Here is a 14,728-nt window from a genome sequence, read left to right on the forward strand (position 1 = left end):
ACCTGCTGCATCTTCAACTGGTCACAGTTAACTGATGGATTTTTGTCAGAGGCCTGAAGATCGATTTGATCTTGGATCTTTTCAACAAATGGTTTATTTTGCCCAACATGGAGCCACAGAACGGCAAGAAAACAAGTTTCTCCTCGTGTTCCTCATCAGTGGTCTTACTGTGATTCTTGTTTGAAACCAATTTGTTTATTTAATGAACATTAAAGCCATTGTTCCTGAAGACCGTACAGGGGTGGCTCAGCTCATGGGGCAGGTTATCACTGTCTGATATCACTCTTGCACGCTGCAGCACTGTTTGTAAAACATTACATCTCTGTGCTGGGTGATGATGGCTGATGGTAAACAAGTGCAGATCGGAGTGGTTGTGTTTTCTGTAGATGCTGTGGCCAAGGCATCCATTTTGTTTGCGGTGGTTAAGGACGTCACGGAAGGGTAATGCATTGTCTTTTTCTTCCTCCATGGTAAACTGCATGTTGCTGTTAATGCCGTTGAGGTGTACCAAAAATTCATCAAGTTTCTCATGTCCATGGGGCCAAATGATGAATGGGTCACCAACATATCAAAATATGGAGATACAAAAAGACAAACACCGCCCTTCCTCAATGCCATCGTCTGCCACAGACGATATGGATGACATTGCCACAATGTCAACAGAAAACCCACCCACACTGCTCTGTACTTGTATGCCATCAGGCTTCATCACCCAGCAAAGAGGCGCACTGTTTTACAAATAGTGGTGCGTTGTGCAAGAATGATATCAGACAATGATAACCTGCCCTATGAGCTGAGCCACCTACATAAGGTCTTCAGGAACAATGGCTATAATGTTCACCAAAGAAACGAATTGGTTACATTCCATCCTGGATCTTCCATTGTTTGGTTTCAAACTAGAATAACGGTAAGACCACCAATAAGGAGCACAGAAAGAAACTTGCTTTCTTGCTGTTCTGCGGCTCTGTGTTAGGCAAGATCAACCATCTGTTGAAAAGACCCAAGATCAAATCGATTTTCAGGCCTCTGACAAAAATCTGTCAATTACTGGGACCAGTTAGATACACAGCAGGTCTCAGAACACATGGAGTCTACGAGATCCCTTGCATATGTAGCCAATCTTACATTGGACGGACAGGTCAGAGGTGAAATACACAAAGGAAACAGCTACTCGGGTAGCAGAATACTCGGTTAGTGCAAATGTTTTTCTTTTAGTTTAAACAGTAATTTGAGATACTCTTATGAACACTTTCCAAATGATATGCACCAAAGAGTCAGATTGTGTTCAGAGTACAGAAACCTTGACTGCCATGATTTTATCAGTAAATTGTTGAAGTATTTGTATAGAGTTCCTGAATTTACGGCCCTCTAGGAAAGCTATTCTTGGGACTGAGAGCTCGCTGAAATCCAAAGTGGAAAGCTATGAATATATATCAGAAAGAGAGATTAAAGGCCACAGAAGGGAGAGTGTTCATTGCAATTGACAAAAATATTCTCTCTACTGAGATTGAAATTGAGTGCAGCAGTGAAGTTATCTGGTTGCCTGTAACAGGGCTAGGTGAAGCAGTTAATTGTTGGATGTTTTCACAGGCCGCCTGGTCCCGCTGTGGCAGTTCTAGAGTCAATTCACGGAAAGTCTATAGTCAGTAGCACATAAACATTCAGATCATGCAGTATGACTTTAACCTACTGATCATAGGCTGGGACGTGTACTGGCTCATTGCAGGGGGGTATAGACACACAGTAATGCAAAGTACTTTCGAATACATTTACTGAAAACGGTCTTGAGCAGCTAGTTTGGCAGCTCACACGCAATGGAAATATCTTAGACCTTGTAGCTACACGTAGGCAGCACCACTGATAATGTCAATATACAAACGGGGATTAGCAATCACGATTTCATTTAGCAACTATGGTTATGAAAGTTAACAAATCAGTCAAGAAGGCTAGGAGCGTGTTTCTGATAGAAAGAGTAGATAAGCAGTGTTAGCATCTCACTTAGACAGTGGATTGACATCACTTAGCTCCAGCAAGATGGATGTAGAGGAATCATGATCAAATTTTAAGTAGATTTTAAATTGTGGTCCGAAGAGTTATGTGTGTAGTAAGTGGATTAAGGACAGAAAAGATCCACCATTGTTTAACAAAGAAATTCGAAAAATGTTGAAGAAGCAGAGGCTGTTGTACTCTTTGTTCAAAAGAGAATGAGCAAATGACAACAAGCAAAGGTTAAGAGAGATTTTTGCATCTGTGAAAAGACCTATGAACATTTACAACAACTACCACTGTCATATCTCAGCAAAACATCATCCCTAGAAAATTTTGGTCCTACATAAAATTGCTGCGTGGGTCTAAGGCTTCCACTCAGTCACTTGTTGAACAGTCTGGTGTGGCAGTTGAAAATAACAAAATAAAAGCCACAGTTTTAAATTTTGTGTTCAAGAAATCATTCATACAGGAGAATTGTACAAACATACAGTAGTTTAACCATCATACAGACTCCCATGTGGACGACACAGTAATAAGCATCCGTAACATAAAGAAATGACCGAAGGAGTTGAAAACAAATAAGTCACCAGGTCCAGTTGGAATCCCAATTTGGTTTTACCTACCACCCAGTGCAAAGTCCTAATGACTGGAAAAAAGTGCAGGTGACTACTGTACATCATAAAGGTAAAAGAATGGATCCATAAAATTACAGACTGCAGAATCCTTGAATATGTTCTCAGTTCGAATATAATAAATTCTCTTGAGACTGAGAAGCTCGCGTCCATGAATCAGCATGGTTTTCGAAAGCATTGCTTATGTGAAACTCAGATTGTCCTTTTCCCACATGATATACTGTGAACTATGGGTGAAGGGCAACACACAGATTACATATTTCTAGATTTCTGGAAATTATTTGATATGGTGCTTCACTGCAGGCTGTTAAAAAAGGTTCGAGCAAATGGAACAGTTCGTAGATATGTGTGTGGCTCAAAGACTTTTTGGAGTTATTTAACCCAGTACGCTGACCTTGAAAGTCAGTGCTTATCGGGGACAGGAGTGTCATCAGGAGTACTCCAGGGAAATGTGATAGGACCACTATTATTCTCTGTATACATAAATGATTTGGTGGACAGGGTGGGCAGCAATCTGCGGTTATTTGCTGATGATGCAGTGGTGTATGGTCAGGTTTTGAAGTTGAGTGACTGAAGGAGGATACAAGATGAGTTAGACAAGGTTTCTAGTTGGTGTGATGAATGGCAGCTAGCTTTAAATGTACAAAAATTTAAATTAATGGGGATGCATACGAAAAACAGACCTGTATGTTTAGATACAGCATTAGTGGTGTTCTGCTTGAAAAGTCATGTCATATGAATATCAGGTTGTAACGCTGAAAGGCTATATGCAATGGAACAAGCATGTGAGGATAGTGTTAGGGAAGGCGAATGGTCAACTTTGGTTTATTGGGAGTATTTTAGGAAAGTTTGTTTCATCTGTAAAGGAAACTAAATATGGGACACTAGTATGACCTATTCTTGAGTACTGCTCGATTGTTTGGAATCCATACCAGGTCAGATTAAAGGAAGGTGTTGAAGCATTTCAGAGCAGGCTGCTAGATTTGTTACCCGTAGATCTGAACAACATGCAAGTGTTACGGAGATGCTTTCGAAACCCAAATGGGAATCCCTGGAGGATAGGCAACATTCTTTTTGAGGAATTCTAGTGAGAAAATTTAGAGAATCGGCATTTGAAGCTCAATGCAGATCCATTCTACTACCTCCAACATGCACCATGCGTAAGGACTATGAAGATAAGATACGAGAAATTAAGACTCATAGGCATATAGACAGTCATTTTTCCATTGTTATATATGCAAGTAGAGAGAAAAGGAGATGACCAGTAGTGGTACGGGGTACCATCTGCCATGTGCCTTTTGGTGGATTGAGGAGTATCTATGTAGATATTGATGCAGCACACACTGTGCAAGAATGCAGGAAGGAGCACGAGAAGTTTTATTATCTATACAACCCCAAGAAATCTGTTTTAGCTGAGCAGCTGTAGAAAACGAACATCAGATAAAATTTGATGAGTCATTTGTCATGGCTTACACTAACGGATTCTGGGATTATGCAATTAAAGAAGCCATTTGAATAAAAATTCACAAAAAACACTCTAAATGGAGGCAGTGGTCTGCAGCTCAGCATGGTGTGGGATCCAGCTATTGCACAGTTGAAGTAGGCACATCAAATGCCCATATATGGTGAAGCTGTGAGTAAGCACCAGTGATGTCACAGACAGTAGCTAGTGTACATAAGGGGTGTACCAACAGCCCACTGGCAGTCACACCATTTGAGAATGGCCAAGAAGAGCTTGGCTGAAAGCTCATGTAATTTTAATCACTTGACATGACTGGAAACCAGTGAACTTTTTATTCAATGGCTCACAGGGGCTACAAGGAAGAAGCAACAGAATTGTGTGATATCATCTGGATGAGCTTTATTGACCCAGACTGTATACAACAACCTTCACGTGATCAATTTCACCTCTGGGGTCCATTGTGAACATTCCACTGGGTGGAGATGGAGATCCCAACAGAGGGAAATGAGATGCATTCCAACCAGCAATTCCACCTGAGGGCGGGTATCAGGAGGGAGATGTCCTTCGTTTGCAAAGAGGATGGGGTACATGGGACTGTCAAGGAAATTGTTCAATGGTGATTGTATAAGAAACCAAGAGTTGGCTCTGTCGTATCTGTAGAGGGCAGAATCCCCTCTACTGTGAGGAGACTGTGAAAGGGAAAAGTCTGAAAGGCACTGTTGTCACAAGCACCCCATAATGATGAACAGGGTCAAGTAGTTTCAGAGTGGAAGGAGCTGCTGAGCCATAAACCTAACAACCACAATCTAAGATGGACAAAACGAGAGCACGATAAATATGGAGAAGAGTAGCACAGTCTGCAACCCAAGATGCATGAGCCAGGAGGTGGAGAGCATTAAGCTTCTGCATGCAGGTACTCTTCAGTTGGCGAATACTGGGCAGCCACATCAGCTTTTTATCAAAAGGAAACCTTAAGAAATGGGACTTAGCTACAACATTTGGGTGCTGGTTACCTAAATAAAGTTTTGGATCGCGATGTATTATGGTTTGATGACAAAAACACATAACCCGCGTTTTGGAGGGAGAAAACTAGTAGCCATGGGAAAGGCTCCACACACGGGCCCATCGGATGGAGCCTTGGAGTTGGTGTTTAGCAGATGCTACTGACTGGGAGCTGCACCAGATGCAAATATCATCGACATACAACACTGTGGTAACCAGAGACCCAACTGAGTTTACAAGCCCATTGACAGTAATGAGAAAGTGTGTGACACTTAACACAGAACGCTGTGCGATACCGTTTTCCTGGATCTGAGGGGTGCTGAGTGAAGTGCTATCTCTAGCTCAGAAGAGCCAGCAGGATAAAAACTTGCAAATAAAAATCAGACAGTGGGGAGGGGGGTGAAAGGCCCAGTCATGGAGGGTAACTAAAATGTGAGAGTGCCAAGCCACATTGTACGCCTAATGTAGGTCAAAGAATACCGCGAAAAGGTGATGGTGTTTAGAAAAATCCTGTCAGATTGGTCAGTTTTAGACTGTCCTTCCCAGAAGCCACACCGATACAGGGACAAAAGGACCCGAGATTCAAGTACCCAACACAATCTGAAGTTAACCATCCTTTCAAGCAGTTTGCAAAGTACGTTGGTCAGGCTAATCGGTTGGTAGCTGTCAAGAATAATTCGGTTCTTCTCAGGTTTAAGAATAGGGATAACTATGCTGTCTCGTCATTGCAAGAGGAAGAACCCATGAGCCAAATGCTGTTGGAGAACCTGAGCAGATGTTACCTCTGGGTAATATCCAAGTGTTGGGTTATACGGTTTTGGATGGAATATAGACCTGGGGCTGAGGCATATGAAGAGGTAAGAGCCTGCAAGAATTCCCACTCAGTGAAGGGTTCATTGTTGAAACAGAGGCGTGTTTCTTCAACTTTTCGTTTCTGCTGGAGAAAGGTAGCAGGATAGGAAGAGGACACCGATGCTGTCACGAGGTGTTCTGCAAAGACTGATGGATCAGTAGACAGAGCACCCTGTAGGATAAGAACCAGGGCAGGCGATTGTCACTGGCGGCCCAGAAGGCTACAGAGCTCAGACAAAACCTGGGATGAAGAGGCATATGTCCCCAGGGACTAAACATAGCACTCCCAGCATTCCTATTTTATTCTGCTTAATAAGGCAGCAAGCCTTAGCATGGAGATGCTTAAAAGTGATAAGGTTTGTCTGTGAGGCATGTCGTTTAAATCATTGCTGTGCCCGTCGGCAGGCATGGATAGCAAATACTACGTCCTTGGTCCACCACAGCACCAGTCGACGAAGTGGACCTGTGAATAGGGGGATAGTAGTGTCAGAGACGTCTTACATGTCTGCATCAGTAAAGGGCAACTGGCTCTGAGGAATGCCCAAAGTGGGGGCCTGTCTGCCTGATGGCAGCAGGGAATAGAATCACCAGAAAGTGATCACTGTCACAAAGATCATCATGGGGCGACCAATGTAGTGAAGCCACAAGAGCAGGGAAGGAGATCGTGAGAGCAATAGCAGAAAAAGTGCCATGAGTGGCACTGAAGTGGGTATGAGAACCACCATTGAGGAGACACAAATCAAAGTCTGGAATAAGTTGGTAAATTAGAAGAACCCTACCTGTCGAAGTAGCACTCCTCCACATGGGTTGGTGTACACTGAAGAAGTGGCATACCTGGGGGGAGGTAGACAATGCAAAAGGTGATTGCTGGGGTCATCTGCACTCATACCACTATTACTTCTAGGTTGGTACGAAGGGGGATCCAGTCGCTAATGACACTGGTGCCAATCAACACTGGTGCAAATCAAAGTGTAGGCCCCTCCAGGTGCTATCTTGGTGTCGGCAAGTTTCCAACAGAATGTCCGATAACCAAGAAACATTGGAGAGTGTTCATCATTGAAGCAAATTTCTTGACATGCATGACAGAATGCAGAAAAAGAGGAAACAAGTTGTTTTATTTCCAGTACATGGCAGTAATACCATTTCAATTCCATTGGATTATCATGTGGCAAGAATCCAAGTTAGACATAAAGAAGCCAAGGGGAGGTCATGTCACCAGTTCAATGGTCATTATCAACGACAATGAGGTGGAAAAAAACAGAGACTGGGTCTGATTTGGAGTGAGAAAGGTGGGGCAGAGCCCGAATGCCAGGGAAGCCTCATCCTTGGGCTTGCACTGCTTCTTCTTCTTCTCCCTCAGAGGGTAGGAGGAGGTGTTATAAGTAAGGGAGTAGGTGGCAGTGATGTCCGGATCAGACAGAGAGCGAGTGGCTTTGGGGGCTTCGGAGTGTGGGTCCCCCATCCGACCCGAGGTTGCAGGGTTCCTATCTTGAGAACACTGGGGACAGGAGTTCTGAGAGGGAACCCCGATCCTAGCAGGAGCCCAAGAAGAGGATTTCTTCTATGGCTGAGGAAGAGGAGCGGTTCCTTGAGGGGAATGGATAGGAGCCGCTGGGTAGGGAGGAAAGGGGGCAGGATGGGGGTAAGGAGGAGAGGAAGATGTCACTGAGGAAAAGGTAGATAAGAGATTCACAGGATGAAATCTGTCGAACTCCTTCCGGGCATCAAAGTAGCCGAGACAGTCAAGGATCTCTACTGCCTGGATTCTTTTTTCCTCTGTATACAGTTGTCACTCCAGTAAGTAGGGAGAATGTAGATCAGAGCAGTTTAAACAGATAGGCGGTAGGGCACATGGGCTCCTCACATAAAGAGGGTGGCCCCAATCACCATAGATGGGAGTGGCATTGAATCGCAAGGACGTGTGGTTGAAATTAACGCAACTGAAGCAACGCATGGGAATTGGAATGAATGATTAGACATCACATCTGTACACCATCACCTTGACCTTCTTGGGCAGCGTATCCACCCTCAAAAGCCAGGATGAAAGCGCCAGAGTCTAGACGTTTATTCTTAGGGCCCCTCTGAACACAATGTAGGGAATGACCACCACATCATTCCAGATTAGCCCTAAGTTCATTATCAGACTGGGGGAGAAGGTTCCTACGGAAAATCACACCCTGTGTCATATTGAGAGACTCATGAGGAGTGATATTCACAGGGATGTTTCATAAGCAATCGCACGTAACGTGGAGGCCACCTGGCTGGCAGAAGATGTCTTTATACGGAGGGAACCAGATCTCATGTTGCTTAAGGACTCAATTTCACTAAATTTGTCCTCAATGTGCTAAAAAAAAAAAGAGGTTTGGTGGTGGCAAAAGTCTCTGTCAGTCCTGGTGCATACCAGGAACCGTGGAAAGAGTTTTGCCCCAAGCCAGTGGACCTGGTCCTCCTCCCAGGGGGTAGGCAATGGGCTATAGGCCAGGAAGGCAGTAATAGGAACTGAGGCAGAACTATTCCTAGGAAGAGACATGGCCGAGGAAGAATGGCCAGAGAGCTTAATGCGTTTATGTGCCAAATGTCTGTGCTAGTACCACCAACTCCTATCAGAGACTTGCCTTGTGGGGACTACCCAGCCACAGCAATGGCTGCCTGGCATGACAGTCGTTGCCAGGAGTTCTGATGCCTGAAAAGATTGGCAACAATTCCTAGGCTTTCATGAGGCATTCACAGTTCAGGTACCAGCAGTGAGATCTTTATGGTGTCAGGGGACTCCACCAGATGGATACATTACAGCCCCACCACAAGGATTGGCTACCGAGCTGGTGGCCTAGCAAGGAGGAGAAGTGACTAGGGCAGCGAGGGAGGAGAAGGCAGAACAGGGGAGAGGGGGGAGAAATGAATGCCAAAGATGATGGGGAGTTCTTCCCCATCTGCCTCACACAACAGATTTCAAATTTAGATATGGAGGTCAATCCCCTAAGGGGGAGCAAAAACAGAAAAGCTGAAAAAATCAAACAAATCAAAACCTCAAGACAAAACAAAGTGGAGGAGGATAGCCGGGCTGACATAAATAATAACACTAAGAGACGGAAAGGAAGGGGCAGACGGAAACGACTAAGGGGAGAAAGGGAGAAGGAACAGAAGGTAAAACAACACAAAAAAGAAGAAAGGTTCCTGGACAAATTAGGAAATGCAAACATTTTGACACCACTGGTGACTTTGTAATCTAAGCAAAATTTTCTACGATTCCCTGAAAGATCGTGCAAAAGAGTAATTCCAGACATCAGCACAGCTTTTCTTACACTTTCCTTACTTTCTATTAATTTTTGTCTGCAATTTTCTCTGTCTGCTCTTTCAAACTACAACTAACATAAAGATATTTTCACCCTGCAGCAGATTGTGCACTGATATGAAACTTCCTGGCATATTAAAACTGTGTGCCAGATCTAGTTTCGAAATTGGGATCCTTGCCTGTCATGGGCAAGTGCTATACCGACTGAGCTACCCACGCACAACTCACGACACATCCTTCTGCCGAAAGAAATCTTTAGATCCGGTGATACTGATGGCTACTGTATACAATCACCCAATTGGTTATGACCTACCCCAATGAACTGATAACATCAGCATGTTAGACAAGAGCAGCAGACACTGTGATTGCAATTTGGTCGACTGTTTACCCTGGACTTGTTGAGTTGCTTACAACTAATAGACTAGTTTGCAAAAGAAACAAAGAGAAATCATGGTTAGAAATTGCAGACTTGAAGCAACTCCTAAATTCGCTTTCCAATGTGGCAGGTTTAATGTTTGCCATTTACTCATTCTTTGATATTTTCCTAAAACCTGCAGTTCTTGTGATTACATGCTTATTTACTTTCTTTCACTCATTTCTTGAGTTCAGTAGGTCACATCACAAAGTAGAACCTTCAGATATGTGGAACGAGTTGGGTATTCAATAACATGAGACAAAGATATCATAGAAACTTAATCTGTACATTTTATTAACAATAAACTGTCGCTATACTGTCTAGTTTTATTATGACTTATGCCACGTAAATCTAATCAAGTAAATTAGTAAGAAAGCTGCTACTGTGAAAAAGCTGCTGCCTGATATTTTTATATATAGGTATTGAATCCTATTCATAGCACACTATCACTTGTCATGCAGCTATAGTTGCCATGCAGCCACCAGAATTTTTCAATGCCCATATCTACATATTTAGATAGTTTGTAGGAAGAGTGGCTAATGGGGTATGTTTTTAAATTTTCTTAGTTGTTAGCGATTTTCAATTTCTTTCTTTATGTTATACGAGAGCTTTTGCAAGTCTTATCACCAGAGTACATAAGCTCCATTATAAAACCTTGATAAAGAGGTAAAGTTCACATGAATATAATTTTTGTGTTTTGTAATGCAGCTGTTTGTATCACAATGGAGTTGAAACTGATTTATAAGCAAGCTAAAAAGTACATATAATGGGAAGTAAGTGTAAGCCGTATGATTATCTGCACTTCTTTTAGTGAGGGCGACACAGACTTCAAGGAAATGAATAATGTGGCATTTTATACCTTGTAGCTTATGTCTGAAGCTGACTAGTACAGCCCAAAGAGAACCTCACCAACTTTCACCTGCACTACACAAAAACTGAACTAAATAGTTTGTCACTCCACATCAGACTTGTTTATAAGAAAATATAGTTATATAACAGTGTTACAACTATATTCAATAGTGCTACACATACCGTACTGCAATACATGAATTGTGAACTAGGTAAATCCTATTTGGAATCTAATTTTGGCATTACTCAGAGGAGTCATGTAGTTGTTAATTTCATGCTGTAATTATTGTTGTATACGAACGTATAAGAATGGTTAAAGATAGATAAATACAGTTTACACATAATACGTTACGTTAGAAATCCACGCAGTCCAACTTCTACTTTTTAATAAATGCGAAACAATGTTCCCAAAAATATATATAGGGCTTCCGTCTGTTCAAGCAGGGCACATCATAAAAACCAGTGTACAAAATAAGGAGTGTTCGAATCGTTTCCACACCCTGATGCTCCTCGAAATTCTCTCTTCAGATAACGTTTAGGCTAGATAAACTTGTTACCGGTGCTGATGACTCAGTGAATGATAACGTTTCCGATTTCAGAATTCATTCCAGATTATGAGGTTACTATAAAAAATGTCAGTTGCTCAACAAAAGTTGTTACTTTAAATATTAGATGTCATTTAAAGAAACCAAAAATTTCATGGTTCACGAATTTTATGGCCACTATGGTGGTCAAAATTAACAAAGTGCTGTCTTTCTACTGATAATTTTCCCTTCTGCGATTATGATTTTTTTTTTTTTACATTGCAATTTTTGCATTTTCTTCGTAATTCCCAATTATTTCGTTATACACAGCCATCTGAAGGAAACGTACTGTACTGAACAAAAGCGTTACCTACTTCTTAAAAACCATCAGTCGAGCAGCCGCGACACACGATTCTCAACATTGCTGTCAGGAGTGTCATCCACAGCATAACACCCACTGCTTACAAGTTGCAGTGCGTCACACGTGATATGACGTCACTCGCACCAAATAAACATTTATGGAAAACACCAATAGTGCAGCACTGCCTTGAGCGCAGCAGACAGCTGTTTTTGAATACAGTGTCACACAGACTTTACACTCTCTCTTGTTACTAATAAGTCAGTCTTCCCTGAACTCACTGGTTATTAATAGCTAGTGTATATTGCGGTTTCTGCGCAGTTTGATCGTGATTTGTGAACACTAATGTGTGAAACAAGAAATGGCCCTGATTTTTAGCCTGTTAATAATACTGCATTACTTCTCTTTGTCTTCACAAGATTTGGCAGTTGCAGAATCTACTTTGCAAAATATAGAAAATGTGTTAAATAATAACAACGAATCGCAATGGATGTACAGTACGCCTATAGTTACGAATGTTTATATTTCTTTTCAGGTAAGTAACTTTTACTGACTATAAATTCCTAATTTTTGTATTAGACTCAATTCTTTGTCGTACTGTTGGTGATCAGATTTGTGAATTCTGCATTGTTTTGTAAATTTCAGAATGATACTCCAAATTTTTCCGTCGAGCATCTTGAGTTACGTGTTAAAGAATGCAAGAAGGAAGAATTTTCCCATTGCTCCGACAGACATGTAGTATGTGCTGTTGTTAACAAAGGCAATATTTCAGAAGTAATATCCTGCGCTCCAAAGGAGAAACACCACCACATTATAAATGACTTGGGCTACAAAGAAGAAACTGGAGCCGATCTGGAAACGACTATAAGATCTGTCTTCGAAAGATCTATAAACAATATTTCTAAGAAAAGTATTGTCGACATCATTTCAGTGAAAACACAGGTGAGTTACTAAATATTCTGATCTGCAACATAATAAACTATTCGAAGGTACTATGCAGTTAACTGCCAGCCCAATTTTAAATAAATTAACTCGCTTCATATCCAGAAATAGGATTGAAGTCCTAATCCAGAAACACACAATGAATTTCTCAGAACAGCTGTTTGAATGCCACATGATAATGGATGAAGAAGAACTAATAGTCACATCTTTTTCCTATACACCATCATGGTACATCTTTTAATACATCAATCAGCTGTAGTGATTATTAATAAGTATTTGTTGCAATAACTTGTGTTATTGTAGGTTAACTTCATTTTTGATATTAATGACCAAGTTGATCATTTGTAACATCCAGATTTTTGTTTGGCTCTCCATCCCTTTCTCCCCCCTGCTTGCCCTCATTAATGCTCTCAGTGAGGGAATAATATCTGAAATCTCTGGTAATTTTGTTATTCTGTTGCTACATATATTGGTGAAATGGTGTACAGTGAAGTTTATGTAGGACCATGTAATGCAAACTATCATTAACAGTCCACATAAGAAAAAGGAATGCTATTTTACATAATAATAATCTAGTTTGGAGAGGAAAGGACACATCAAGGCAGACAAGTGCCAAGACATGTAGCTTAATGTGTAGTTAAAGGACAGATCACTCAATATTTATAGGGTCTCCATTGGCCATAAAACTGTCCCAAGTGTCTAAAATACTGCCCTGAATTTTCCTGACAATACCTGCAAGGGCGTACGCAGGATCTGAAATGGGGGGGGGGGGGCAGGTCATACTAGTATCAGGAAACAAGGACTCGAGACAACATACAGCACTGCTTATTAAATAAAACAGTAAACCAGTGAAAAACTGCTTTTAATTTTAAATACAAGAATGCACTTGTACAATCCGAGAAAACATACAGCATTTCTTATTAAATAAAACAGTAAACTAGTAAAAAACTGCAATATCTTCTAGGGGGCCGGGGGGGGGGGGGGGGGGTGGATTAAAGCAGAAGCGCTGAGTCACTGACGGCCAATGGACTAGGTTGTGGTGAGGATTGTGTTGGGTTGGGGGGGGGGGGGGGGTAGAAGGAGAGGGAGGCAGGAAGAGAGTTTGCGGATGGGTGGCTAATGGCTCAGCAAAAGACAGCCGGTTTACTGGCCAGGAATGCTGGGGGAAGAGGTGGGAAGTCCACCGACTGACATGAAGCCCACTGCCTCATTCTGTATATACCATAGCAACTATATCCTTACACACAACTACTTTTTCTTTGAAGGGAAGGTATAGAACCACAGCCATGGATACCTGCAAGGCACCCTCCTATGCCAACCTGTTTATGGGCCACCTATAGGAAACTTTCATAAAGAAAAAAAGAGAGAGAGAGTACTCCACATTATATTGATAAAAGAATTGTTTACATATGTGTGGAACATTTAACTAACTAACTCAGCTACAAAGGAGTGGAACCCTAGCTACTCATTATCAAGCTGTATTGGAACAGTGAACCGTATCCTTTGCCAGTGCTTTTATTATCTCTCATCATCCTCTGAGATGAGGGATATCCCATCCATGATCTTCCTCACCTCTCCTAAAGTGGTGTTCTGTCACCCAACCCACTCAACCAACCAAGATAACTTCCTAGTCTATCTCTATTCATTTACACTCCCAACCCTCTTTCCACAGGGATCATATCATTATGAAGACTAAGGTGCAAAACCTGCCCAATCCACTCACCCAGCACTTCCCACTCCAGTCCAGTCATGGGCTATTCTACCACATCAGAGGCCATGCCACCTGTGTAAGTAGCTGTGTTATATACCAGCTGAGCCTAACATGCTCAAGTTAAATGGCTGCTACACAACTTGGGCTATCTGGATCCTTTCCTCAACCATCGGGTTCTGTGAATTACACAGATGGGTCATTCCATGCCAAGTGGTCTAGAGCTCCCACATGACCCTCATGGATTTTGATGATAATTTGTATGAACATTCACACATGTTCTCAATGAACACTGGTAAAGTTTCAGTTTCAGAAATTCAATACTTTCAGAGATACAGTCACTTGTTTAAGACCATAGCACAGCTTCCAATAGTACATCCTTGAATTTTCAGCAACTTGAGATGATATATCTCTGTAAGTATTTGCATGAAAGAAACAAAACTTGGCCATCATATACAACTTTTAGAGCTCTTTAAAGGAAAATATTAAGAAAAGGATTTCTGAGCAATTTTAATATAGATAATTTGAAGCAAAGTTGGGCGAAAAAATAGCTGTTTAAAAAAAAATGCGAACTTTAGTTTTTTATATCTCCAAAAGTAATTGTGGGATGTACATGAAACTTTGCACACCATAACTCACCAACACAAGGTCTTAGAATTTAAAACTTCATTCTTCTATTACTTTCCATTATTTCACAAATCTA

General features: G+C 41.7%; 2 protein-coding genes across 7 annotated transcripts in view; one reads left to right on the forward strand and one right to left on the reverse strand.

Annotated features, from left to right (window-relative positions):
• The window catches only part of LOC126187819 (galectin-4-like), a 146,044-nt gene extending 134,511 nt beyond the window's left edge, over positions 1 to 11,533 (reverse strand). For 2 of the 5 annotated variants that reach the window (XM_049929108.1, XM_049929106.1), the window contains exon 1: positions 11,392 to 11,533. The gene's annotated coding sequence lies outside the window, so the exon portion shown is untranslated. Of the gene's footprint in view, positions 1 to 10,845; positions 11,109 to 11,391 lie in introns of those variants that run through there. The other 3 variants (XM_049929111.1, XM_049929110.1, XM_049929107.1) reach the window with 2 other exon arrangements.
• A 63-nt stretch (positions 11,534 to 11,596) lies between these two features.
• Positions 11,597 to 14,728, forward strand: part of LOC126187817 (uncharacterized) — a 256,419-nt gene continuing 253,287 nt past the window's right edge. For both annotated transcript variants that reach the window (XM_049929105.1, XM_049929104.1), the window contains exons 1-2: positions 11,597 to 11,910; positions 12,021 to 12,317. In XM_049929105.1, the coding sequence (XP_049785062.1) occupies positions 11,737 to 11,910; positions 12,021 to 12,317 (471 nt within the window). In that variant the 5' untranslated portion in view covers positions 11,597 to 11,736. The remainder of the gene's footprint in view (positions 11,911 to 12,020; positions 12,318 to 14,728) is intronic.

This window comes from Schistocerca cancellata, chromosome 5, assembly GCF_023864275.1.
Source record: "Schistocerca cancellata isolate TAMUIC-IGC-003103 chromosome 5, iqSchCanc2.1, whole genome shotgun sequence".
Lineage (NCBI taxonomy): Eukaryota > Metazoa > Arthropoda > Insecta > Orthoptera > Acrididae > Schistocerca > Schistocerca cancellata.